Source organism: Hypomesus transpacificus, chromosome 3 (assembly GCF_021917145.1).
Source record: "Hypomesus transpacificus isolate Combined female chromosome 3, fHypTra1, whole genome shotgun sequence".
In the NCBI taxonomy this organism is placed as follows: domain Eukaryota; kingdom Metazoa; phylum Chordata; class Actinopteri; order Osmeriformes; family Osmeridae; genus Hypomesus; species Hypomesus transpacificus.
The window spans coordinates 5493877-5518182 of NC_061062.1; the positions used below are offsets into that span (position 1 = coordinate 5493877).

The 24306-nt window shown below is 42.4% G+C and overlaps 5 protein-coding genes across 11 annotated transcripts; 4 read left to right on the forward strand and 1 right to left on the reverse strand.

Annotated features, from left to right (window-relative positions):
- Positions 1-19: 19 nt before the first annotated feature.
- On the reverse strand, positions 20-10671 carry slc5a6b (solute carrier family 5 member 6). 4 transcript variants are annotated; one of them, XM_047047698.1, is made up of 17 exons: positions 10576-10671; positions 10290-10407; positions 6463-6919; positions 5603-5668; positions 5390-5441; positions 5213-5280; positions 4939-5093; positions 4510-4650; positions 4128-4257; positions 3475-3563; positions 2612-2724; positions 2451-2521; positions 2264-2350; positions 1601-1779; positions 1284-1390; positions 1045-1166; positions 20-855 (listed from the first exon to the last, which is right to left on the reverse strand). In XM_047047698.1, exons 3-17 carry the CDS (start codon positions 6808-6810, stop codon positions 712-714), a joined length of 1872 nt encoding a protein of 623 aa, XP_046903654.1. In that variant the 5' UTR covers positions 6811-6919; positions 10290-10407; positions 10576-10671; the 3' UTR covers positions 20-711. The 4 variants fall into 4 exon arrangements, with proteins under 4 accessions (XP_046903654.1, XP_046903639.1, XP_046903648.1 ...); XM_047047683.1 differs by lacking the exon at positions 10290-10407; XM_047047692.1 differs by lacking the exons at positions 10290-10407; positions 10576-10671 and adding an exon at positions 7447-7542.
- A 33-nt stretch (positions 10672-10704) lies between these two features.
- Positions 10705-12672, forward strand: cenpo (centromere protein O). 2 transcript variants are annotated; one of them, XM_047047788.1, is made up of 6 exons: positions 10705-10884; positions 11035-11127; positions 11215-11347; positions 11523-11794; positions 12081-12243; positions 12389-12672. In XM_047047788.1, the coding sequence occupies exons 2-6, from the start codon at positions 11038-11040 to the stop codon at positions 12496-12498; spliced, it is 768 nt and encodes a 255-aa protein (XP_046903744.1). In that variant the 5' UTR covers positions 10705-10884; positions 11035-11037; the 3' UTR covers positions 12499-12672. The 2 variants fall into 2 exon arrangements, with proteins under 2 accessions (XP_046903744.1, XP_046903752.1); XM_047047796.1 differs by lacking the exon at positions 11035-11127.
- Positions 12673-13463: 791 nt separating this feature from the next.
- Positions 13464-17972, forward strand: tp53i3 (tumor protein p53 inducible protein 3). Of its 3 annotated transcripts, XM_047047729.1 has the most exons (7): positions 13757-14135; positions 14420-14471; positions 14548-14688; positions 14883-15150; positions 15269-15481; positions 15642-15838; positions 16300-17972. In XM_047047729.1, the coding sequence occupies exons 2-7, from the start codon at positions 14436-14438 to the stop codon at positions 16540-16542; spliced, it is 1098 nt and encodes a 365-aa protein (XP_046903685.1). In that variant the 5' UTR covers positions 13757-14135; positions 14420-14435; the 3' UTR covers positions 16543-17972. The 3 variants fall into 3 exon arrangements, with proteins under 3 accessions (XP_046903703.1, XP_046903685.1, XP_046903692.1); XM_047047747.1 differs by lacking the exons at positions 13757-14135; positions 14420-14471 and adding an exon at positions 13464-13561; XM_047047736.1 differs by lacking the exon at positions 14420-14471 and having other exon boundaries at positions 13758-14135.
- On the forward strand, positions 17581-20257 carry dnajc5gb (DnaJ (Hsp40) homolog, subfamily C, member 5 gamma b). The gene is made up of 6 exons (XM_047047809.1): positions 17581-17972; positions 18204-18330; positions 18435-18648; positions 18869-19028; positions 19266-19370; positions 19746-20257. The coding sequence occupies exons 2-6, from the start codon at positions 18218-18220 to the stop codon at positions 19793-19795; spliced, it is 642 nt and encodes a 213-aa protein (XP_046903765.1). The 5' UTR covers positions 17581-17972; positions 18204-18217; the 3' UTR covers positions 19796-20257.
- Positions 20258-20579: 322 nt separating this feature from the next.
- LOC124485930 (zinc transporter 2-like) lies at positions 20580-24160 on the forward strand. Its single transcript, XM_047047832.1, has 7 exons — positions 20580-21779; positions 21935-22081; positions 22208-22361; positions 22570-22753; positions 22912-23017; positions 23148-23282; positions 23921-24160. The coding sequence occupies exons 1-7, from the start codon at positions 21575-21577 to the stop codon at positions 24064-24066; spliced, it is 1077 nt and encodes a 358-aa protein (XP_046903788.1). The 5' UTR covers positions 20580-21574; the 3' UTR covers positions 24067-24160.
- The last annotated feature ends 146 nt before the right edge of the window (positions 24161-24306 follow it).

Genomic DNA, 24306 nt, shown 5'->3' on the forward strand with positions numbered 1-24306 from the left:
TGGTCCTTTATTTTTTGTACGGTACAAATGGGCATTGTTTTAAAATGAGCATCCTTTTATAAAACTTAGATCTTGTGATTGAATTGATGATCGTGTACATACTACAAAGTGGGAATGAGAAGTGGGACTGAGAAGTGCGATACTTGTCAGATCTGTACAATAGTATTTTAAATCGGCATGTTTTTTGAGTTTAACATAACATATGTAATTCCACATCCCCCCCCCCCCCTATTCTTTAGTTTTACGAGGCACAGAGTTCCAACCACGCACTGTGACTGACAGGCGACTGACAATATGTAATCCGCAGTAAACAGTAGCAGCAATATCAGCAATCATCATGTAGCCATGCTATGCCTCATTGTAAGTTAATGGAAGAATTTGAATGTTAATGGCTCATAACAGTAGGCTAAATACAAGTCAAACTTTTTTTTTTGGTTGTGATCGAATTATTTAGTTACCGCGGAATCTTACGGGAACTAAACCACAGGTAAACACGACATCCAAGAACAAGCTTTGCTTTCATACCAAACTCTTTCATCCCAAACCACCACAGCATTTCCTTTCTCTTTGGTCTTGTAAAATGCTGTGGGTTAGTGCAACGTGAATTTCCAGTTAACTTTTACATCAATATCAAACCGTAATACTTTCTATTATAAATAATCCCTCCTCTCTCATCTCACACCTTTCTCAGCTTGGTAAGGCGAGTGTTTTTCACAATGCCGTTTCGTGCTCCAGGATCTGTGTTTGACATGGTAAAAAACTGTCTGTCTTGCCCAGCTCCGAGCCCTCCTCCCTCCAGAGGGCCTGCCCGTTGCTGTCCTTGAGAGTTGAAAGTTGGCACTGCGGAGAAGACGCCTGTCGGAACACAACACACACGTGGGTGGTTTGCTCAAGGTCCATTAGATAGCCTTTTTTTTGTGCCTGTTATTTGTATCTGTTGTCTCACATGTAAGTATAAGCACAGGAACTTTGGTTTTGGCAGCCATAATATCTGTAAACCTCATGTCTGTTAAACGTTCTCTTGGAGGCCACCTTTCTACTCACCCTGACCTCCCTGGGAGCGAGACGACACAGCTTCACTCGGAGCTTCTCTGGCAGGAAGAACAGCAGGTTGGTCATCAGAGGGTAGATGGTTCCTGGGGTCACCTCCTCCTCTTTCATAGGACCTTGAGAGTCACCAACACAACAAAGACAGATGATGACTTCTGGATAAAGACTACTGACATGTGTATCTCTTGGGAACATGTTGAAGTGTCTATCCCAGAGAGATTAGAATGACCTACCAGTCAGGAAGCTGACAGCCAAGCCAGTGAGAATCACAGTGAAGCAGCTGAAGGCACTGTACCACATGTACGACAGCTGATAGAACCTGAGAAGCCCCACTGGTCGGCTGAAGAAAAATTAAACATATTTCGTGTTAATTCTCATATCCAAATGAACAGTTATTGGCAATGCAATGATGGATTTCCAGACTACAACAGTGCAGCAAAATATTCAGCAAAAAACAAGGTTTTGAGATGAGACTTTAACAAAGGAAAAACAACAGGCCAAATGGGCCAAACGATTTCTCCTGGCTGGTGGAGGTCTGTGTGTGTCCCACCTGGAGCCCTCAGAGGAGGTGAGGAGCGTGAGCCCCATTGCAGCTGTGATGTTCCGTGGCAGAGAGCCGGAGCAGTTGTGGCTCGACGGGGCTCGGGAACCTGGTGTCCGGGTCACGATGCTCCCGATGCCCACCCAGAAGGCCATGACCAGCCCCGCCCCCAGCCCTGTGAGCGCACCCTGGAGGACGGAAGAGGTTTAATACCAGAAGTATTGTCTTTCTATTGTTGGTTTAATGAATGAACAATGTCATTTTAATGTAAAATAATGTATTCATGAACAAACACAGTTATCCAAAGTAACATGCAGGGGTGATCGGAACTTACAACCCTATTGATTTTCAGTCAAAAGCTATAACACTGAACTTTACCTATCCCCAACATAGGAGTCATTGTTCTGTGTTGTGTGTTTAATGTCTGGCCGCACAACAAATTCATCCATCAGGGATCTTTAAGATCACACTGACATACAGGACAGCACTGACACACAGGACAGCACTCACACACAGGACAGCACTCACATACAGGACAGCACTCACATACAGGACAGCACTGACACACAGGACAGCACTGACACACAGGACAGCACTGACACACAGGACAGCACTGACACACAGGACAGCACTCACATACAGGACAGCACTCACGTACAGGACAGCACTCACAGTAGTATTGGCCCCTGGGAAGAACATCCCCAGACAGAAGAGGCCTAGAAGAGGGCCGCCTACTATGCCGAAGACTTTCAAAGCCACCTGAAAGTGAAACAAATACACTGTCATGGAAAACAGCAGAACTTGCTATAGTACATCTGCCGTGATGAGTTTAATGTTCTTCCTTTAAACACATGTTCACCTGTAATACTGAATCCCCCATCAAATGGGTAACATAGGCCATGGCTAGACACACCAGCCCATAAACCAAGGCTGAAGAGAGAAGAAAATGATAACAATCGTCATTTGAACAAATCTTTTGGACATCTGACATGTTTTAGTAGTGTTTCCAAGGGAACCGACCCAGGGCCTTGGAGAGCAGCGTGGCTCTGGCTTCAGTCATGGAGGGGAAGTGGGGCTTGATGAGGTCCTCCATGGTTACAGTTGCCAGGGAGTTGAAGGCAGAGGAGATAGAGCTATGGAATAAGAATCCTCATCACTAACTATCATTTAGCAGACGCTTTTATCCACAGCGACGTACAAGAGAGAGCTTTACAAAAAGTGCATCGGTCAATGATAAAAACATTGCGGGTAGCCAGAGCATGAAGCATACACTGTGAAAAGCAAATAAGTGCCAATGGGTGGAACCAGAAGAGCATGTAGTTAAACACATTTCAATTAAACAACATGATCCTTGAAAGTGCTAGAGTGTACCTGGAGGAAGCAAGTAACAATAATATAATTCACGGCCAGTACAAGAGGTTAAATCAGTTACAACTAACCAACAAGTGCAGCGAGTCCCTCAATAAGTGTCCGAGTGTTCCCGGAGGAAATAAACATCTGGACCAACAAATCTTTCTTAAGTGCCATTGCACTCCCGGAACAAGTGCGTCTTTAGTCCTTTAACATTCCAACAATTACATAGAACAAAAAGCATCACCGAACCTTCCATTTGATCAGATCAAATCAAATGTTTTATCAAATGCAGAGAACACAGGATTAATTATTTGCAGCTCCTTCAACATTGAAATACAAGTATGAAAAGTATGAAAAACAGAACACAATGAACACAAGTAAAACAGTTTAAATAAGTGGCTTGTGCTTGAGTGATGTGCCTAAAGTCCGTGCTAATTCTCTCTGGGCAGACAGCAACTTTAGTACAATAATGACCTTGTACAATGACCAGTCCTAGTCAGGCAACAGGGGGAGAGTGTTGGAGAACATACCTAAGCGCAGCGCTGAACAAACAGGCCACGAAGAGTCCAGGCAACCCAGGCAGACCTTGGAGCATGTCCATGACAAAGTACAACACCATCTGAGGACAACAACATTCCACTGGGTTAGCACAACATTAACACTATGGCTGCCAGATATAGGTTACACTAGCACCAGGGCCAGCTCAGGTGGGTTTAGCTCAGTGGTGGAGCATTTGCCTGCAGATCAAGGAGGTCACAGGCTCAACCGAACACACATTAGTATCACCCAGTTAGTTTCAGACACTTGTGAACTCATTGTGGACAGGGGGACAACGAGCAGTCACCATGTATCCATCTAGTGGGGGCAGAAGGAACCTACAAGTCATAAGGGTCACTTGGTCACCCAGAACTCTAATTCCCAGCTGCCCCCACCAGGCCGACAGCAGGTGTGGCAGCTTCAGCCACTTTCCGTCACAGACTGTGACGGGGAGACTGAACTGATGAAAGGGGAGAAGACACACAGGGTAGGGGGCCAAGATGCACCAGGAAAGTAGAGTACACATTTGTTTTGGGAACATATAAATAAACGATACCGTTTCTGTTAACAGCCTTTCTTTTTTGTCCTATATCTTCATTGCCCCTGACCCATCCCTGCACAGTAGAGCCTCTCATGATGTACTGACCGCATCTTTAGAGGAGGTGCCTATCCTGTCGGAGAAGTCCTCACCACAGTATTGAGCAAACATGACCAGGCCCATCACACAGCTCAGCGCTAAAGCAACCTGCAGGGAGGGGAACACCATGTAGCAGGACCTGCCATACACACACACACACACAGGACCCAGAATAGAACCAATTTATATTAACATAAATTCAAGTTACCTCTATTATCATAAGACATTAGTGATTATTTTAATTGACTGATGAAATAAAGTATTGATGAAATTGACTATGCAAAGCATAATTCATTGATTACACATCGTACATTCCAAATCATTTCTAAATAACAATAACCATTGAGTCACAGACATCAATTATTACAAAGGCATGATGGGAGATTCTTACATGACTGCGACCCTCTCAGTTCGAGAGCTGAGGTACCTCTGGACCTGAGCCTGGTTCACCCCGTACAGGGACAGCATCAGGAACACGCCGCCCACCCCCAGAGTCCAGAAGGTGTGTCTCTCTGTTGGGTCAGGGTTCAGGCTGAACACGGCCAGGAAACAAAACTTATTTGGACTGAAACTTCCAAAGGATTTCCATCAAAAGTATAGAGTTGATAAGATATGTTATAGATGAGAGGATTTAAAGAAGGGAGGTCAGTTAGGGCAGTTTAGTGTCATAGATGTAGGTTTATGTACCAATGTCAATATCAATGAGTGATATAAAAAAACTAACAAATGACCATGACCTACTTGTGGACCAAAATACCAACACCTGTCTAATATCATGAGCGTGCGTGTGTGCGCGCTTGTATACAGTCAGTCCACTCACTCCAAGCCGGCAATGCGGTTCCCCTCCACGGCTCTCCTCCACACCTCCGCCGGTCCCCCTGTCTTCTGGATGCCCACCACAATGACCGCCAGCTGTCCTGCGAACATCACCACGGTCTGGAACACGTCTGTCCAGATGACCGCCTTCAGCCCGCCCTGGCAGCAGGTAGTCCAAACAAAGCAGACGTGCGTCCACAGGAGCACAGCGTTAGATGTTCTGGGATTAACTATAATGATCTCAGTGTTGATCATGTAACTGTCTGCAATCTTCTCACCAGTGCTGTGTAGAGTGAGCATACCAGCCCGGTGGCCAATACTGTTCCCCATAACTCAAATCCAGTAACTGATACAGCAGGAAACAGAGTTGAATCAAACACACACAGTAACATATCCGTACACAACTGCCATAATGTGTGAGGACTGAAAATACCACTACTGTCTGATGGACTTACCAGCATTGAGTGCAAAGGCAGGAGTATACACACAAACACCCATGTAGACAACCTGTTAATACAACCCAGGCCAGAGAGATGAACACATAGATTAGATCGATACTATAACTTTATTCATCCCCAGGTGTGTACATCAAGATAATTTAATGATATTTACAACCCTACTGCTTATCTCAACCATAACTTTGTATTTGAGCCAGGTAAAGAACTCACCATCTGAAAGATGAAGGTGACCGTTCCACATATGCGCACCGCTTTGGAGAACCGCATTTCAAGGTACTGAAAAGAAAATAATCATAAATATAGCTGCAAGCAGCGATGCAGGTTCCTCTGCAAAATGGCAAAATATTATAAACATGTACACTTTTGAAGATCGAGAGTTGGACAACAAGATTAAATCAAAATTATATTTGATTTATTGACACAAAGATATTGAAGCAATGTGGCCATTTACATAAATACACCCCTTTCAGCCATTTTGTTTAGCATTTCTTATTCCATGTCACCCTATATAAAGACATGTATTCTACACATCTGTAACAAATTTCAAGTCGATTGGATCTATGGTTCAAAAGAAGGGTTTTGAAGGTTGTACCAAATTTGGACAGTACAAGAAAATGAATAAGTCTAAACGATATGGGTCTTTGAGGCTTTTTTGTTCCCCATGAGAAATGAGGCATGTCTACCAATTTACAGGCATTTTAGAGTAATGAGGCGCTGGGGAAATCACGTAGCCTTTGGGTGTGGCTTATAGCGCCACCTATGGGAGTGTGTGGGCCACTAGCCGTCTGGGAGTAGTGACTGACCTGTTGTATCATTGGGCCAAATTTGAAGAAATCGGGTTGAGGACTTTTTGAGCTATTGAGCCATTTAACAGAGAAATATAATAATTATAGGAATACTAACAAAAACAATAGGTTTCCTTCTACCGGAGGAACCCTAATAATAATACTTTTCCAAATAATTTGATCTATAAAATGAATCAGCTTTAGCAACTCAATGAAAACAGACACTGTCTATGTCTTACTCTATAAACAGCTGCTTTCTGTCCAACGTCTCTGATGTATGCACACCTGGTAGGCGCTGGACAGATGCAGCCTGTAGAACACTGGAATGAAGACATGCGCTGGGATGATGAGACCCAGGACGTAGGCCACGCCGATGAACCAGTACTGCGTGCCGTGGGTGTAGATCTCTGCCGGCACACCTATGATGGCCACGGCTGACTGGAAGGATGCGATGAGAGACAGGGACAGAGGCAGGCAGCTCATGCTCCGGTCAGCCAGCAGAAACTCCTGCGTCGTCCGCTGGCGGCCCCCGGACAGAGCATAGTACACTCCTATCGCCATGGAGGCCGCCAGCAAGAGGGCAAATATGACGTAATCGACCGTAGCGAAGTGCTTCTGTGCCAGGGTATCCATTTAGCTTCAGTCTGAGTAAAGTCTGCACAGAGTAGAGGAGCCTTCTGTTGAAGCAGCTTAGCGGTGCGAGGAGAGCCCTTGGCCACAACCATGAGTGAGGAGATCAAGCCTTGAACAACACAGATATGGGAAAACATGCTGATTAAAACTGCATGTAGAGTCTAGACAGATTATTGACAGACCTAACCTTGACTGCATCTGCAGGAGAAAATGACACTCAGACCAAGTTTTTCTTCCCGAGTTTGCAACCCTTACATTTGTCCATTATGGCTATAATGTGGTAACATTGAAATAGTTGAACTGGGTTGACATGCAAATGACTACTGGATTAGACCTGTTAAAACCCTTAATATGCGTATTTTAATTAGTGGTTATATTCGAATTACACAGTCAGATGTCAATTGTAAACTTTTCTGGGATTTTTTCTCTTCAGATTATTCGAGCTAAACAAGCACATTCCAAAAACTAGACAGTCGGATTTCCATCAATGAGTTTATCTGCGCATGTCGATCTCGCACACAGGCACCCACGTGTATTGAGGCATAAACTGTTCGACTATAAAGATGCCTTCTGCGTAAGGAATGGGGACGTTCTCTGCTGTTTTGCCGACGTAGACACGAATTGAAGTTACTTTACCGTGGGTAGTTGTAGTCGTCGCCCAAAACAAGTAGCTACCTCTGACCTCTGTTGTTGTTCCTGTGGGTTCATACCAGAGCCATAGAAAACGAGTTGCGACACGCTTTGATCTCGCCGACACGTGATCACGTGGGTTATGTAGCTCGCTGTAGTTCCAAAAAGCCCCACTGTTCAACTTTTTTGAATGGTTTTCAATGGAGCTGGCCACATGCTCTTTAGCTAGCTACAGTAAAAGTGTTGCATAGCTCTACTATAGTCTAGAGCAAACTGCATTTAGAATCTAACAAACTATAATCTAACAAGCCATAATCTTACAATACATTTTCTCTACAGCTGGCTATATGAAATACTACTAATAACAATTGATATGTGGTGGTTGAAATATGAAAAAATGCAGGATTTTCATCAATTTACCAGCTCACTTGCTTCGGACCCCATAAGCCATATATGGCTCTAACAGCTCTAACTGCATTTAGAATCTAACAAGCTATAATCTTACGAAAATGTTTATCTTAAGTTGGCCATATGAAATACTACTCATAACAATTGATATGTGGTGGTTGAAATATGAAAAAATGCATGGTTCATACCAGAGCCATAGAAAAAGAGAGTTGCGACACTTCCATAGACTCCCATTGTTATCGAGGAATGCGGAAGTTAAGCGTGTCTCATGCAACCTATAGTTCCAAACATTGTATTTTCCACCGTTGAACCCCATTCATTTTCAGTGTCTACGAAGTAAGTTAGCTGGTAAATTGATGAAAATCATGCATTTTTTCATATTTCAACCACCACATATCAATTGTTATGAGTAGTATTTCATATGGCCAACTTAAGATAAACATTTTCGTAAGATTATAGCTTGTTAGATTCTAAATGCAGTTAGAGCTGTTAGAGCCATATATGGCTTATGGGGTCCGAAGCAAGTGAGCTGGTAAATTGATGAAAATCCTGCATTTTTTCATATTTCAACCACCACATATCAATTGTTATTAGTAGTATTTCATATAGCCAGCTGTAGAGAAAATGTATTGTAAGATTATGGCTTGTTAGATTATAGCTTGTTAGATTCTAAATACAGTTTGCGCTAGACTATAGTAGAGCTATGCAACACTTTTACTGTAGCTAGCTAAAGAGCATGTGTATCAACCAGAAGTTCGTTGGTTTATAGTCTGTCAAATTAGTTCAAGTTATTGGTGTTCTTTGGCATACACAGTTTACAGAATCTGCTTTTATTAGCCTATAGTACATCTGATTATAGCTAGCAACAATGAATTGCAGATTAAAGCCTTGGGTCCCCTATCGTCCAGCAACGCTCGGCAGGAATTTCAGGTCCACTCAATAGCTAGCTAGTTAGTTAGCTCAACTAGATGCATCTACTACTGCGGTCTAAGTTTTGTGAAAAGCAGACATTAAGATCACCTGCTCACTACAAACAAAAGGAGTGGAAGAACACTGGACATATTGTACAATAAAATGTTTTATTGAATTGCAGTTGGTTGCCTTGTATATTCTGTTCAATTTTTTTCTATTGAACAGTTGCCGGTGATCATGGTTAGATTCAACTTGCATCAAGTACAAACGTGTTGTTAATGTGGTAAATTGTAAGTGGGCTGATGAAGAAAAAAAAAGTTGAACAAATCCCATTTACTTCAACAGTCGAAGGTTAAACGTTAAGTGGAACAATGTAGGCTAGCATAGCCATTTCCAGCTCTGCTTCACAATATTGCGTTATGCATTATAAGTTAATGTTATACATACATGTTAATAAAGTAGCATACATACATGATACAACACACCAGTAACCAATTGATATTGTGTTAATATACCGAAAATATGCGTGAATCGAGATGGTGCTGCTGTCGGTCCCGCCGAAAACCATTCAAACACGTTGACAGCAGTGGGTTTTCATTTAACTACAGCGAGCTACCGGAACCACGTGACAAAAAAGCTCTAGCTTTTTTCCTGCGTTTCACTGGCAGTGAGTGTTCACACATGTTGTAGTTCACTCCATTGTTCACCAAAAACGTCAGCGAGGACTGCCTAATGTAGATAAGAGTCAGCTGAAGATAGCCAGAATATCGGATTTCTTCAACTGAGCCTGTTTCATTCGTAATTTGCCTGAAAAAGCGACTTCCGTTGGCCAGCTCCATTGAAAACCATTCAAAAAAGTTGACAGCAGTGGGGCTTTTTGGAACTACAGCGAGCTACATGAACCACGTGATCACGTGTCGGCGAGATCAAAGCGTGTCGCAACTCTCTTTTTCTATGGCTCTGGTTCATACCATAGGTGAGGACGGAAGTTGACAAGCAAGTTAAGCAGAGGTGTATCGAACGCCAACTGTAGTGGTGGGAAGTCTCAACATCATTCCCCCCTTGACTAATACTTATTAGACCTTGGGTCGAGATAACACTGTTATAAGAACATTATAGTTGATTGCAATTCATGATGACCATGATATTACGGAAATAAGTTTAGGAGGGATTTTAGCTTTTTGTGAAGCATTTAAGAATAGGCTATATCTGACAAAGCTTATCACTTAGGCTACGTAAATGTCAACATTCTAATACTTTTTTCCGAGTAATGTTCCTAGTGAGGTAGGCTATGTGCCAGTCCCAGCCTGACCCAACGTGCGCCAGACTCAAAGAACCTTTCACATACGATTTAATCAGAAGACCAAATCGACTCGTTAGCATTGACACAATGGATAACGCATTCACAAAAAAATATTCATATAAGCACGATTAATATGTGTGTAGGCTATATTAATCTGCAATATGACAACTGTCAAAGTTGGCAAATTGAAGATTTCATATGAAGACTGATGATCACAACAACAAACCTTTTGTAGCATGCTGAGGTCACCGCCAACGCAGTCGTGAACTTTACCCTGAATAGTGGTGAATAGTGTAGGCTACCCTGAACCAGTGTTCCACAGGTTTGGAATTAAGATATTCACACTAACACGTTTGAGGGGGAATAAACGGTATAATCCATTAAAACTATGCCTCTAAACGGTGTCACATTATTTATACGTGTATACGTATTTTTTTATATTGCATGATAAAAAAATATGACATTGTTTCACAAACTGAGCAATTGGTGATTAGAAAATGAGGAAATCTCACCTTTCTGTGACTATAAGGATCGCCCAAGGTAAACTGCATCATTTTGTATTTTCTCGATTTAACTTGGTTCACGGTGCCTCCCACCATCGCAATCCGTCTCAGCCAATAAGATTAACAGATGGCACTAGCTTGTTTTGATTTAGCTTCCGGGTTGGTGGTCCTGCCGCCAAATTGAAATGAGCAATACTTTTTAGTTGGCAGATTAGAATGTGTCTTGTCTGCTAGTGATCCGTCTCTTTTGTCTGGCTTTGGCAAATACGTAGCCTACAGTCACAATCTTGTTGCAGACGACAAAGGCGTCTTAACAAAGTAAGCCAGCTAGCTTTTTTGCTAAGATTACGTCGTTAGCTCGCTATATATATGCTTGTGATGCAATGATTTAAAAACCAAAATCGTTTTATTACATGGTAATTCACGCATTGTGCATTAACAGAAGGTTTGAATCATTGTAATATGTTGGAGATGCAGGCGAACAACCATAGACATAATAAAGGGGCAGAGCCACTGCATAACCAGAGAGACAGACAGAAAACAAAGATCGAAGTAAACAGGGTGAGGAATTCATGAGCTATTTTTTGGGGGATGTACTCATGACAAAATGTTTTGCTTTTTTATTGACATATGCTCCTGACTCTTAAGATGAGAGATCGAATGGACAAAGTATCTCCCTTTGATGGAGCGATAGATGATGACCCTGAAAACACTCAACTTCTGCAGCTGATGGCTCGACATTCTCAACTTAAGGATCTGCTTCAAGCTCATCACCTCATCGGTATAGACTAGCAACCAGTCAGATTCAGCTGTGTTCCTTTTTCTGGTTTAGAGTTTACTTTGTGCCTAGGAAAGTGCTATATTGTGCTCTAATTGAAGCAGATCATTACAAGCAGATCTATACTCCCCTCATATAGCACCAACACCTTCAAACATTCTCTTTGCTGTCCTTGCAGGTGGCTATGATGTCACACAGACTCGTAACGGTAAAGGAGTGTGTGTGTCACTAGCCACGTCCTACGAGGGGGTCTATCTTGAGACGTACAACCTGGATGTGGACCTCTCTGCATCCATGAAGATTTGCCGTCACAACATTCCCCCCTTCATTCCCCTGGAGAGACTGTCCGAGCAGAGCCACCTGCAGACGGACGTAAGGGCTTTCCTGGACATCCTCAGCCAGCACCTCAACGCCTACGTGGGCCGCAAGCAGCAGCTTAACATCGTAAAGGTGCTCTTTAACCTGCTTCCTTAAGGTTTTAGGTCAGTTTAAGTGCAGTTCCATGGGCATATGTGTTGCCCTCTGTGACATTGCTTTTATAAAAGGACTATACAAATAAAACTTGATTTGATTTATGCAATTGTGTGGGCCTGCAATATTGATCTGTTCATTCGCGAACCGAGCATATTTCAGTCACACTGCCCACTACTGTTAATAATTAGTAGCAAGAGTATGTACTTTTGATTTATTGTAAAAGGTTTGAATGGACACTAAATGTGGTTTTTCCCTTGTCTAGAAGTTCCACAAGTCTGTTGAGGTAATGGAGAGCAACGCACCGTGTACTGTACTAGTGTTGATGTTGACGGTGCCTGAAGATGCTCCTCAGGCTTTGCTCTGTTCCCTGGAGTATGGAGACCTGACACGGTGCCTGCCAACACACGCCAGTGTAGAGGCTGAAGGTAAGATTCAGGCCTGGATGCCCCACACACAATATAGATAGGATTGCATTATGTAACAACCTCAATTTCAAGTGAATCTATTTCGTATGTGTATGAGGTTGTAATTGTACGTATTGCTTACTAGTGTGTGTTTGTGTGTGTTCAGACAAGGTGCTGCCTGATTCTCTGCAACTGGAGAAATACCGTGCCCTTCTCTTGGAGTTCCCTGTCCACACAGCCTTGCAGACCATGCAAAAAATGGGAATGATCCTTTAATCACAACCCATCTGTTTGTTTGTTACATAAGTTTGTTTATTTCAAAAATTCTGCTTAAACACGTCAGAAAAGTGTTGCATGCCACAATGTGTATAGGCAAGGACCACATCAGACAACTTACTGAATATATTGTACACGGTTGTGTTATAATAAAGGATAAATCTGTTAAACCTGTATCAGAAACATGATACACATTTCCTTCTTCAACCAGATGCATTATGTTACTGGCTTAGCACAGGTCACTAGGAAACACAAGTATTTAAACAGTGTATGAAATCACGAACCTCGCATTTCTTTAGTGAATGGCAAAAGCAATTGTCACTGTCAATGAGACAGAAAGAATCGTTCCTCTTTCTGCATTTGCTTAGCAGTGTTTGGGCCTATCGAGTGTTTCCAGAAACACCTGTATCTTCTGTTGTAATGTGTCCTTCTGTAACTGTTTTAGCCTCTCCTTCTCTTCTCTAATATATTGTTGTTGGTAGACCAGCTCCTTGTTGGATATGCAGTCAATCGTAGCTATTTGCTTAAGCTGCAGGATAGACAAATCAGCTTCCTGGTGCTTTGCAGATCGTAGGGTGTTTCTGACAGGGATTGGGAGTCCAGACTGAGCTCTCCTCGAGTTTGGCAGTGGAGGTCTTCTGTCATAGGATAGAGATTTACTAGAATATATTCTTTGTTGATCAGAGTTGTAAACATCCTGTGAATCCATCCTTCCATTCCTGGTTTCTGATATTTCTCTCATGGTTTTGTTGATGGTAGCTTTAGGTTCACAGACTTTGAGAAGCAGCAGCTTTCTGTGTGCCCTCACCAGGGAGTCCCTCTCTTGATGAAGCGTTCTGAGAGTGTGTCTGTGCCTCATGCCCAGAAGGCTCAGCTCATGCTGAAGGTAGAGATCCTCTTTTGAATTCTTCAACCTCACGTCCATAGAGAAGAAGGATCTGAGTTTGGTACAGTTTGGCTCCATGGTTTCCATCTGCGTCTAGGAAATTAAGCAGAAATGTTCTTCACATTACGGATCTAGTAGGTGCTAAACAAAAATACTAGTTGATAGGCCAATAGGCAGGTAAGTTATACTGCATGCTACTTTATGTTTTGAATATAACCAGATTGTATCATTTGAAAAACAATTAATTGCTGTAGATATTATTAAATCTGTTTGTCAAATCTCAAACACATTTACCTGACGTTCTAGCTACTTTGCTTTAGAGGTGTGAAAACTCATGCGTTTTGTTGCTGATGTACTTGTAAGACGTGCATTGTAAGGTGTCCAGTTTCAAGGACTGCTTTATAGTCTGGTAATTGCTTGTGTTTGTTGTCCCCTCCTTTAATCCTAGTGTTATTTGTTTCCCCCTTGCCAACAATAAAATGGGCCATTCTGACAATCATCTAAATTATTCTACAATCTAAAAAGTGGTTGACACTATTTGTATTATTCACTGGGGATATTCACGTCAACATATCAATCGACGCATACAGTAGAGTAAAGCAGCCTTCGGCCAGTAGTGCAATTTAAGGTGAAATATCCCTTTAAAACATTTGTTCGTAAGAACAGTTAAACGTGCCGGGGAAACACTTGAAATCTGTTAGATTCAGTGTTTTCCCCCTTGGTATGAGTATATATGACCGACTCTCAATTGGTAAGTTTTTTAAATATCTGCTTTTGTAAACCCCATTATAGCCTACATTGTGTTATTTCCAGCGTAACGAAATCGTCCTCAATGTTTTTGTGCAACCGAGCTTCAGGTTTAGAGTTAGCAAATAAGACCGTAGCCTACCCATTGATATGAAAAGTCGTATCATGGGACAGTAGGCAATGTTTATTATCAAGAGATGCGGCATTACCATGCTAGCCAACATTGTTGGGATAAATTGTCTAATGAAAATGGTTTCGTTCGCCATCGCATGTTTTCCCGTTTTTAAGGCTCAATGTTTCCACAATGGCACAGAATTACGGAAATGGGACTCAAAACGAAGCAAGTAGCCAATAAGTAGCCTACATGCATTACATTCCCACAATGTAAATTATCTGACTGATGTCGACCTCTTCAGATGATGCTGGCGGTGTGTGTGGACGCACCAGGGGGTCCAGAAGGTTTGCTTTTGAGGAAGGTCACTAAACCTCAATCCAGAGCTGGAGAAGTTCTTATCAAAATCCACGCAACTGCTCTGAACCGGGCAGACTTGTTGCAGGTAGCCTGCAAGTACTTTTTTAACCAACCTGACTGCAGTAGTGTGATTAGGGCTAATTGTATAATGTCTGGGTAATTATTCATACTGAGATACAAATTATGAAGAAAAATTAATAAATACAAATTATTTGTGCAATAAGTAGGTCATTATTGACGTCATGACTGCACAAATATATTTGTTGTCGTTGTCTTTAGAGGAGAGGACTGTACCCAGCTCCTCCAGGTGAAAGTGAGATCCTGGGCCTAGAGGTTGCTGGGACTGTGGCCAGCACAGGTGCCGGGGTGAAGGGCTCCTGGAGGACAGGTGATCGAGTCATGGCCCTCCTGTCTGGAGGCGGATATGCAGAGTACGTCTCTGTGCCAGAAGAGCTGCTCATGTCGGTCCCCTCCCACCTCTCTCTCTACCAGGCCGCTGCGATCCCTGAGGCCTGGCTCACTGCCTTCCAGCTCCTGCACCTCGTAGGTATGGAGTGGTACTGTTGTTACATCAGCTGCTGTGACTCAACCAACAGTGTGTTGAGTTAGATTTGATCCTGTTACATCTGGAAGGAGAGTCTGAGCTGTCTTGCGTCATTGCACAGCCCGGGTGAAGGAGGGAGAGGTGGTTTTGGTGCATGCCGGAGCCAGTGGCGTTGGAACCGCGGCGATCCAGCTCGTCCGATTGGCCGGTGCCGTCCCCGTGGTTACAGCAGGAAGCCCGGAGAAATTGCAGATAGCAAAGGAGCTGGGGGCAGCAGCTGGTTTCAACTACAGAAAAGAAAACTTTGCAGAGAAAGTCTGCGATTTCACGAAAGGTCGGTCGTTGATAAGAGACAAGCCCATTTCATCTCACTCAGACGTGACACTTTTTAAAAAACTTTTGTTTCTTCTCAGGTGAACTTCTAAGTGAACATTCACAAACCATTGGAGCATAAACGCTTATAAATACATTTATTGGATTTTATTTTACAATAGGCAGGGGAGCAGACATTATTTTGGACTGCGTTGGGGGAAGCTGCTGGGAGAGGAATGTGGACTGTCTGGCCCTGGATGGGAGATGGGTGCTGTTTGGCGCCATGGGTGGAAAGACGGTGGAGGGAGAGCTTCTGGGCAGGCTGCTGTCCAGGCGAGGACAGCTCCTCTGCAGCCTGCTCCGCTCACGCAGTCTGCAGGTAAAGGGGCCAGGGGAAAGAAACGGCAGAAAATGAATGTTGAATTATGGTTTTACATAATATAAGCCTGTGTGTTTGAGAATATGGATTGACAAAGTTGTATTAAGTTGTTTAAGACTTTTTATGTGAAGCAGTGCACTACCTCAATCCTGGTCCTCGGGACCCCCTGCCCTGCATGTTTTAGATATTTCCCTGCTCCAACACACCTGTTTCAAATAAATGGGCCTGATAACGACCCATTAATTTGAATCAGGTGTGTTTGAGGAGGGAAACATCTAAAATGTGCAGGGCAGGGGGTCCCGAGGACCAGGATTGGGAACCACTGCACTAGAACATGGATTCACAATGTTGTATGATGTTACTAGCCTATATAATACAGTGTGTGCGAGAACGGTCACATTGATTTATTCATGTCGGTCAACAGCACTTTTAACCATCTGGTCTTGTCACCTCTAACCCAGTACAAAGCAGATCTGGTGAGGGCTTTCTCAGAAGGGGTGTTGCCCTCCTTCTCTAACCAGACCTCCTCCCTGAGGCCGGTTATTGACAGCACCTTTGACCTGGAGCAGATTGCAGACGCTCACAGACACATGGAAGCCAATAGAAACATGGGGAAGATTGTCATCAAGGTGTTGTCATCACCACACCTTCAGTCTCAACCATCTATCCCGACTGAAGTCTCTGGTTCCTGTGATTCATTTTGAGAGGATGGTGTAGGGACCTGTTGAAAGACTGTAGTCGTTTTTAACTGGGCGTATCCCTTCTATCAATGTAAAATACATTGGACTCCTAGCCCCCAGGTGTAGGTTTGTTTAAAATGTGTGGGGGGGAAGCTTTGTTTAATAACTGAGAATGTGGTTGTTTAAATACAAATGTCTGAATAAAAAGTGGGGGGGACAGATATGCCGTTTTCAAAAAATGAGTGTCAAATGTCCCTCAACCTCAACCTACCCTTTAAACAGTGTAAGGCTGGATGTCAACCCGCCCCCATCTCTCATATGCTAAAATATGGACGGAGTCCCTATTGGATGGTTTTCACACCTCATTGTGTAAACTTACTGTTGCTTTGCTAGTCATATGTTGATAATTAAGGATCAAGATGTGATCTGATGTTGTTCAACAGATAATGGTTGGATATAAAGGGAATTGTGAAGCATTGTTCTCTAGATTCTTGATCTCCTGAGGGCTTTTCCTCAGCTCTGGCTTCTCTTCTCCTTCTTACTCTTTCTCTGATTTACAATAATCATCATGGTAGAGTAGGTAAGTCTTCACTTTGTAACTTGTTTGCCATGCAAGTGATTTAATTAATTTGCAATGTTATTAAATATCTAGTCATCTATTACTGTAATTTAACCCATTAGTCAAATAATTGTACTTCCAGCATATTTGGTACACTGTTCAATGTACCCCCCCTTCCTTTAAACGTAGGGGAATAGTTGTGGTTTTTTGACCAAAAATGTAACCACTTACAACAGCATACGTGTAGCCTACAATGGGCATGTAGCTACACTGCACACGAAGGGAGACATGACATTGCGTAATTATTTTATATATTAATTCGGGAACAAATACAATTATTACAACTTGTTCAAAAACGTTATTCGTAATGTTTTAAATTCACAGTCAATGCTTAAAACACGATAGGCTATAGCCTTTACATCTGATGTAGCTAATGTAAGGAATTGAAGCAATAGTATTAAAGTACGTCACATTGCAGGACTACCGTAGGGTATATTGCTTAAATAGTCTATGAAGTAAACTGTATTTGGGGTGGGATTATGTGCGTAAACTGGGCTACAACCACGCTAGACTAACCAGTGGACAAAATGACAAGAAGCCGGAATCGGCCGTCACAATCAAAAGTTTCACTTCCTGAACTCACTGAGAACATTTGTTTTAGAGGTAGTTTCTGAGTTTGTCCTTTAGTTTGGAACAAGGACATTCCGTTTTAGCTAAGGATTAACGCAAGCAAATGCAGGCTGCATAATTAAGATAATGCCCTTCTGAAGAACTAACCCAATCTTCGTAAACCGAGTAAGAAATGCTAGTGGACTTTTTTGATCCATTTCGAAATCAAGTTGGAGTGTTATTGGAGCATTTCAACAGCTACAATCTGTCAACAGAAACAACAAAGGTACGTACGATTGATAGGCTTTAGTTCTTGAGTGTGTGTGTACGCACGCCTGTATATTTATATGTAGTCTAATACAGTCAATGTCTTGACTTATAATAGGCCTATACGTGTTATGACATTTTAGCTTAAGCCTGTAAAGTTGAAATGGAAACACCATCACGTCGGTATACTTGTCATGCGATGACAGTGGTTGTTACAATTTCTAATCTCTGGTCTTTCTTAATTTGGTAGAAATAAAAAACAACATGGCAGAACGAAGTATACCTCATCGGAGGATGTCCACAGAAGGGGTCAGTTTATACATGCTGATGGAGCTGGAAAAAGGCGCAACAGCAGAGCAGATCAAAAAGGCGTACAGGTGCCCTGTCAGCAGGCTTCTCAGCCAGATCACATGTTTATTTCTGGGTATTTAATGGTGGGTGAAGTCTACCGGTTAAAAAAGTAATTGTCTGCCTCTTTCAGGAAACTGGCACTTAAATATCACCCTGATAAGAATCCCAATAACCCAGAGGCTGCCGAGAAGTTCAAAGAGATCAACAACGCCAACACTATCCTCAATGATGACACCAAGAGGAAGATCTATGACGAGTATGGCTCCATGGGCCTCAACATTGCAGAACAGTTTGGAGACGAGAGTGTCAAATACTATTTCCTCATGTCCAAATGTTGGTTTAAGGTACGCACAATCAACCATAGAAGTCGACAAAACACCTTTGACTACAAAATATGTTTTTATTGTAAGGAATGTGCCAACAATACTAAGTGTCTTACACTGTTTAAGCAACTGATGGGCATTCATATGAGTCTTTCTATTAATGACAAGTCAAGTTGGCCTGTCTGTCTACCTATCTTAACTTTCAATCTGTCTATTTTTTGATCTATCCATCCATCTTCAGACCCTGATGTATTGCTGCTGTTTTTTCACCGGCTGTTGTTGCTGCTGCTGCTGCTGCTTCTGCTGCTTCAGCTGTGGGCGGGGCAACCCCAACGAGGAGGACTTCGGCAACATAGATCCAGATGAGCTGGAGGCCCAGATACGAGCTGAGCAGGAGCGAGGTCAGTGTGGGGTGGAGGGAGTGTGGGGTGGGAGAATGGTGGTGGGGTGGGACTGGGTGAATGCCCTGCCATAAGCCATATTGAAATGTTGTGACAAACAGTCAACAGATGTGAAATCTGTCCATGTTCGCAAAACATAAACAACGTGCTTAAAAGTAGTGTGAGGGAGGGAGGAGCGTAATAGGACAACCCCTGTATGTATTTTCAGATTGTTCTGATCCTTTTCTTTTGTTTCAGCTGGTGACACTGTTATAGTCGCTCAACCGAGCCCTAGCGAAGCCACTGTGTCGCCTGAAACTGTGATAGTCATTCAGCCAGGCCCTAATGAGGGCACTGTGTCAGGTGAAACCCAGAATCTGCTCAGACAGCTCAGACCACTGCTTTCCTTTCCATGTGTCACTTACAAACGACCACAAATACTCTTCATTATGCAGCTTATTAACCCCCAATTCATGTCATTAAGGTTTACTCGTTTGTTTGTTGCCTATTGCTGTCACTCATGCCAATTTCCACTTTAGCTCTAACTGCTTACTAATGGGCGGCCCAGGGGGTGTTTGATTTGTGGTTGCTGTTATGGTTTTGACGGTAATACAGTCACTGACTCTTGTGGATGAAATGTCCTTAATGTTGCTGTGGAGGAAGTTAAGACATTAGTATACAGTATGTCCTGTTTGTGTAACATGACACATGAATATTGTTCTCTGTTGCCCTCTGCAGGTGAAAATGAGCCTATTGTGATCCAGCCCCATATGGACATCACAGACTAGGACCTCAACATGCCACAGCTTTACTATCTCTTCCCATGTTTGTGTGTTTTTTAACCGTGACAGGAGTTGCAATGATGTCTGTCCCAAAGATCACATGGGGTTGAAATTAGTTGTGAATGTATTATTAGAATCTTTTTTTAAGGGAATTTGTTTACAGGAATCATTCTTTCTGATTGTGTTATCCTTTTAATGTTGCTAATCTAATTTGACGCCGAGGGGATTATCTTTGCATTGAATGGAAATGTGTATCAAAGTAGTTTCATTGTACACTTGTGAATAAGTGGGTTTGGGACTGAAAGTAAACCATGCCTTTTGAATAGATTGTAAATGTGTGTGCACTAAAGTTCCAATGATGCTGTGTTTCCACTTTAGAGATGTAAAAAATCGCAATTGACCGCAAGTAAAATATTGCTTTACAAGGAGAAATGTGAAATAATTACAAATAAATGTATAGTGTCAATATCCAGATAAATATTATTTTCTGCTTGCAGCTTGTGTATATCCAGGCTAGCTCACTTTCTGAATACTTTCCAGGTAATATTAACATTTGAGCAAACTCAGGGTGTAACCACAAAGCCAGCATGTCATTTGCATATATATTAATTATATTATAATACTTAAAACGACTGACTTTTTGGTAAAATATGCACTTAACTTGTTATAAAAACTTGATGAGAAATGTCCACTGCTGTTTTCTCAATCTAACTTTTGCCAACGTCAAACATTACATGGTTTTGCCAAAAATCTCAAATAACGTGTGTCACATGATTTTCTTATTTTCTTTCTACACTTGGTATTGTAAAATATATGTTTTATGTATCTGTATGTAAAATACAATTCCGTGATATCATTAAAACGGGATGATGCATACTGTTTCAAGAGGTAAGCAGACATGCAAATATGAAGAAGCGTTCCCAGACAGACCGGGAGCCTATTAGTGAATGACCCGTCCTGTTATTGGCTATTTCTGAAACATGGCCCTCATGAGACCTATCACACGTACCTTTCCAGGTGACAATTTTCCATGTGAGGACAAGAAGCACAGAGAACGAAGCAGCGCTTAAAACCAGTTTCAGTGTATTTTTTTCTTCCATTTAATTGAGAGAAGTTTGTGCTGTTGCTAACAGTGTTGGACTATTGTTTCATTTAATTTGAACTAGCATGACCTTTAAGCCGATGGCTTCCGAGAGGCACAATCTAATCGAGGATGAATCCAAAACGTATTCAGTGGCACTGCTAAGGTATGGCGTTTTACTGTGGAAGCAAATCAGTGACAAGTTTAGCATTTTTAAAGGCATTAAATACTTAATATTGAATTTTAAACAACCCGGAATTCACATATCAATATATTTCCATGTAAAAAAAAAATCTGATTTGAAATTGAAGGCTCGGAAATTCAGGGTGCACACATTTCGGCTCGAATTTGATAGGCTCAAATTTGATAAGCTCGAATTTTTTAGGCTTGAATTTAAGCAACCTGAACTTGTTTTACATTGAAATATATTAATATGAGAATTCGGTGTTTAAATTTAAATATGAAGTATTCAATGCCTTTTAAAATAGTCACTGATTTGCTTTACCAATATTTTTTGTATTTGTTAATTAGGCTATACTCCTAGTTGCTGTCGACATTTTTGATGTTTTGTGCAGCTCGTTGACAGAAAAATTGGCATATTGTCAATTTGGAACACTGCTGTGTTCCCCATAAGGAATAGCCTACAACTAAATGTAAAACTTGTATAGAGTAAGATTGTCCACTTTGCACCCTCTAAGGCCCTCATGCTTGCGAGTTGCTTTTCCCCCCTAAGTTCAACAGAGGATATTGAAGATACACCAAGCACTGTCGATGCTTGGCAACCTACTGCTCACTGCCACGGCAATGACAGGATTCCATGGACAAGAAGAAATGAAAAACAGGTGGCAAAACGAAAGCTCATGATTACTTGTGCCGTCAGCCTAATATTCATGGTTGGAGAGGTGATTGGTAAGACTGTCAGTTTGTCAGAATCCAGTCATCTTTTAAGACATACTATTGACTAAAATGACTAAATGTAAATGTACTATTGTCTCAGTTTTGTTGTTGTTGTCTGTTTCTGTTGTGAAAACAGATATGTTTGTATTTCATCTTGTGCTGTCCAGGTGGGTATGCAGCCCATAGTCTGGCTATAATGACAGATGCAGCACATCTCCTCACAGACTTTGGCAGCATCATGGTTAGCCTCTGCTCCTTGTGGCTATCATCCAGACCAGCCACCAAAACCATGAATTTTGGATGGCATCGCTCAGGTTAGTCCCTACTGCTGTTAATAAGATGAAAAGTCCACCTTATAGGATACAAAAAACAGGTTTTGGATACAGACGTATCCTTCAAAACCACAACAACCACCTTCATGTTCATGTCTTTTGAAACAGAGATCTTGGGTGCCCTGCTGTCAGTGTTCTCCATCTGGGCTGTCACTGGGGTACTGGTGTTCATCGCTGTACAGAGAATCCTCAATGATGACTACGAGATCAACAGCTATGCTATGCTCATCACTTCTGGCTGTGCAGTGGGTGTCAACATTTTGTGAGCGAACTGAGATTCTGACTAAGTTGTACACTCTTCCATCTACTGTTCTTAAGATTGTGTGGGAGCAACATGTGAAGTTGAAGGTTGGGGAGTAGGGGATGCATGTAGCTCAGTGGTAAAGTACGTGGTTGCAAATCAAGGGGTTGCAGGTTAAAAAGCTCTCCCATACATCTCTGGAGAAATGAAGACTTTATTTGTTTCATAGGATGGCCCTGATCCTCCACCAATCGTCCTCGAACGGCCACGCTCACAGCCACGGGCTCGCTCCTCAACATAGCCCTCAAGGTGGCCAGGGCAACACCAGTGTGAGGGCGGCCTTCATCCATGTGGTGGGAGACTTGCTGCAGAGTGTTGGTGTACTTGTGGCAGCCATCACCATTCACTTCTGGGTAGGCAGAGGGCCAGAAAACACTGGACAGCAGCCTGAATCCACAGATAGTAGAACATAGTTCAATGGATTGATGACGACCATGTTGTTTTTTTAAACAGTGTTATTGTTCTAACCTGTATTTACTGACCCCCTCCCTACCTATCCTGTCCTGGACAGCCTGAGTTTAAGATAGCTGATCCTGTCTGCACCTTCTTGTTCTCCTTTTTCGTTCTGGGAACCACCGTCACCATCTTCAAAGACGTCTGTAAAATACTCATGGAAGGTAGGTCTGGTTCCATCATTCTGCTTGAACTGTGAATCCTGTTGACTGCCTACTAATCGAATTCAAGGTTGTTAGAGGCTTAACTGTCATCACCTTCAATGATCCTGGCCATGCCCACTGTACTTGACAGGGGTCCCCAGAGGTGTGGACTTCAACATTGTGAGAGAGCTGCTCCAGTCCCTGAGAGGAGTCAAGGCAACACACAACCTCCACATGTGGGCCCTCACCACCACTCATTCTCTGCTGTCAGTCCACCTGGCTGTTGGTGGGTTGCACTCCGTGGACTGACTAAGCAGCACTCTGCTCTTTCCTCCTGTCCTGTCCGCTGTCCATGGCAGGAGAAGTTCTCTAAGGCTTCGAGGACTCTATCAGATAGTTTGTGTGTGAGCATACATGACAGATAACAGACATGAGAAACACCCCTAGTAACTGGGATATTTATCTGTGTTAGCATACTGTAGATGAATATAAGTATGGCTACATTTTTTCAGAAATGATTCCAGTTAGGATAACGTTGGGTGTTTTGACGTTATACTGATATTACATTAATCACAGGATATTTACATTTACATTTAGTCACTTAGCAGACGCTCTTATCCAGAGCGACTTACAGTAAGTACAGGGACATTCCCCCCGAAGCAAGTAGGGTGAAGTCCCTTGCCCAAGGACACAATATCAGTTGGCATGGCTGGGAATCGAACTGGCAACCTTCAGATTACAAGCCCGACTCCCTCACCGCTCAGCCATCTAACTCCCCCACTACATTATATAACAGGAATCATCTGTCAAACCATGAAAAAAGGCAGTGATAGTTATTTGAAATCATCTGTGTCTTCAACCAAAACCAATCTTGAACCAATTTGAAAACAAAACGAATGGTTTGTTTATTTATTTGTTTCCTAGAAGAGGATGCCAATCCACAGGTAGTCCTCATGGAGGCAACAAAACTCCTGGAGTCTGAGTTTGGTTTCTCCAGCATCACCATCCAGGTCGAGAGGTTTTCAGAGGACATGGCCATTTGCTCACGATGCCAGGACCTCACAGACTGAAACTGACTGGGGGAGAGAGTACTCTCTCCTGGTTCCAATGTTGTCCAAATTAAGTCTTTGAAGAGGCATTGAAAATATGAATTTGATAGTAACATGTAGAAAGATTATACATTTTATATATTTATTGCATGTAGTGTAAAATGGGTGTGTAAAATTAGTCTTTGTTACAGGTGTGAGATGTGTGGGAAAGTTCCTGGTTCAATCAATATTGGCTTTTACTGTCCCAAGATAATGGACGGG

Bases quoted from the DNA above. Each gene is read 5' to 3' on its own strand.
- slc5a6b (XM_047047683.1), bottom strand. From the start codon at position 6,810: ATGGATACCCTGGCACAGAAGCACTTCGCTACGGTCGATTACGTCATA. The intron at 3,564-4,127 runs GTCAGTACATCA...TGTTGTCCTCAG, and splicing joins GCACCTCCTCTAAAGATGCG to ATGGTGTTGTACTTTGTCAT. The intron at 2,725-3,474 runs GTATGTTCTCCA...CTTATTCCATAG, and splicing joins TTGTTCAGCGCTGCGCTTAG to CTCTATCTCCTCTGCCTTCA.
- cenpo (XM_047047788.1), top strand. From the start codon at position 11,038: ATGCAGGCGAACAACCATAGACATAATAAAGGGGCAGAGCCACTGCAT. The intron at 11,128-11,214 runs GTGAGGAATTCA...CTGACTCTTAAG, and splicing joins CAAAGATCGAAGTAAACAGG to ATGAGAGATCGAATGGACAA. The intron at 11,795-12,080 runs GTGCTCTTTAAC...TCCCTTGTCTAG, and splicing joins AGCAGCTTAACATCGTAAAG to AAGTTCCACAAGTCTGTTGA.
- dnajc5gb (XM_047047809.1), top strand. From the start codon at position 18,218: ATGGCAGAACGAAGTATACCTCATCGGAGGATGTCCACAGAAGGGGTC. The intron at 18,649-18,868 runs GTACGCACAATC...ATCCATCTTCAG, and splicing joins TGTCCAAATGTTGGTTTAAG to ACCCTGATGTATTGCTGCTG. The intron at 19,371-19,745 runs GTGAAACCCAGA...TGCCCTCTGCAG, and splicing joins TAATGAGGGCACTGTGTCAG to GTGAAAATGAGCCTATTGTG.
- tp53i3 (XM_047047729.1), top strand. From the start codon at position 14,436: ATGGCACAGAATTACGGAAATGGGACTCAAAACGAA. The intron at 15,151-15,268 runs GTATGGAGTGGT...GTCATTGCACAG, and splicing joins CCAGCTCCTGCACCTCGTAG to CCCGGGTGAAGGAGGGAGAG. The intron at 15,839-16,299 runs GTAAAGGGGCCA...CCTCTAACCCAG, and splicing joins TCCGCTCACGCAGTCTGCAG to TACAAAGCAGATCTGGTGAG.
- LOC124485930 (XM_047047832.1), top strand. From the start codon at position 21,575: ATGCTTGCGAGTTGCTTTTCCCCCCTAAGTTCAACAGAGGATATTGAA. The intron at 23,018-23,147 runs GTAGGTCTGGTT...TGTACTTGACAG, and splicing joins CTGTAAAATACTCATGGAAG to GGGTCCCCAGAGGTGTGGAC. The intron at 23,283-23,920 runs GTGGGTTGCACT...TTTGTTTCCTAG, and splicing joins GTCAGTCCACCTGGCTGTTG to AAGAGGATGCCAATCCACAG.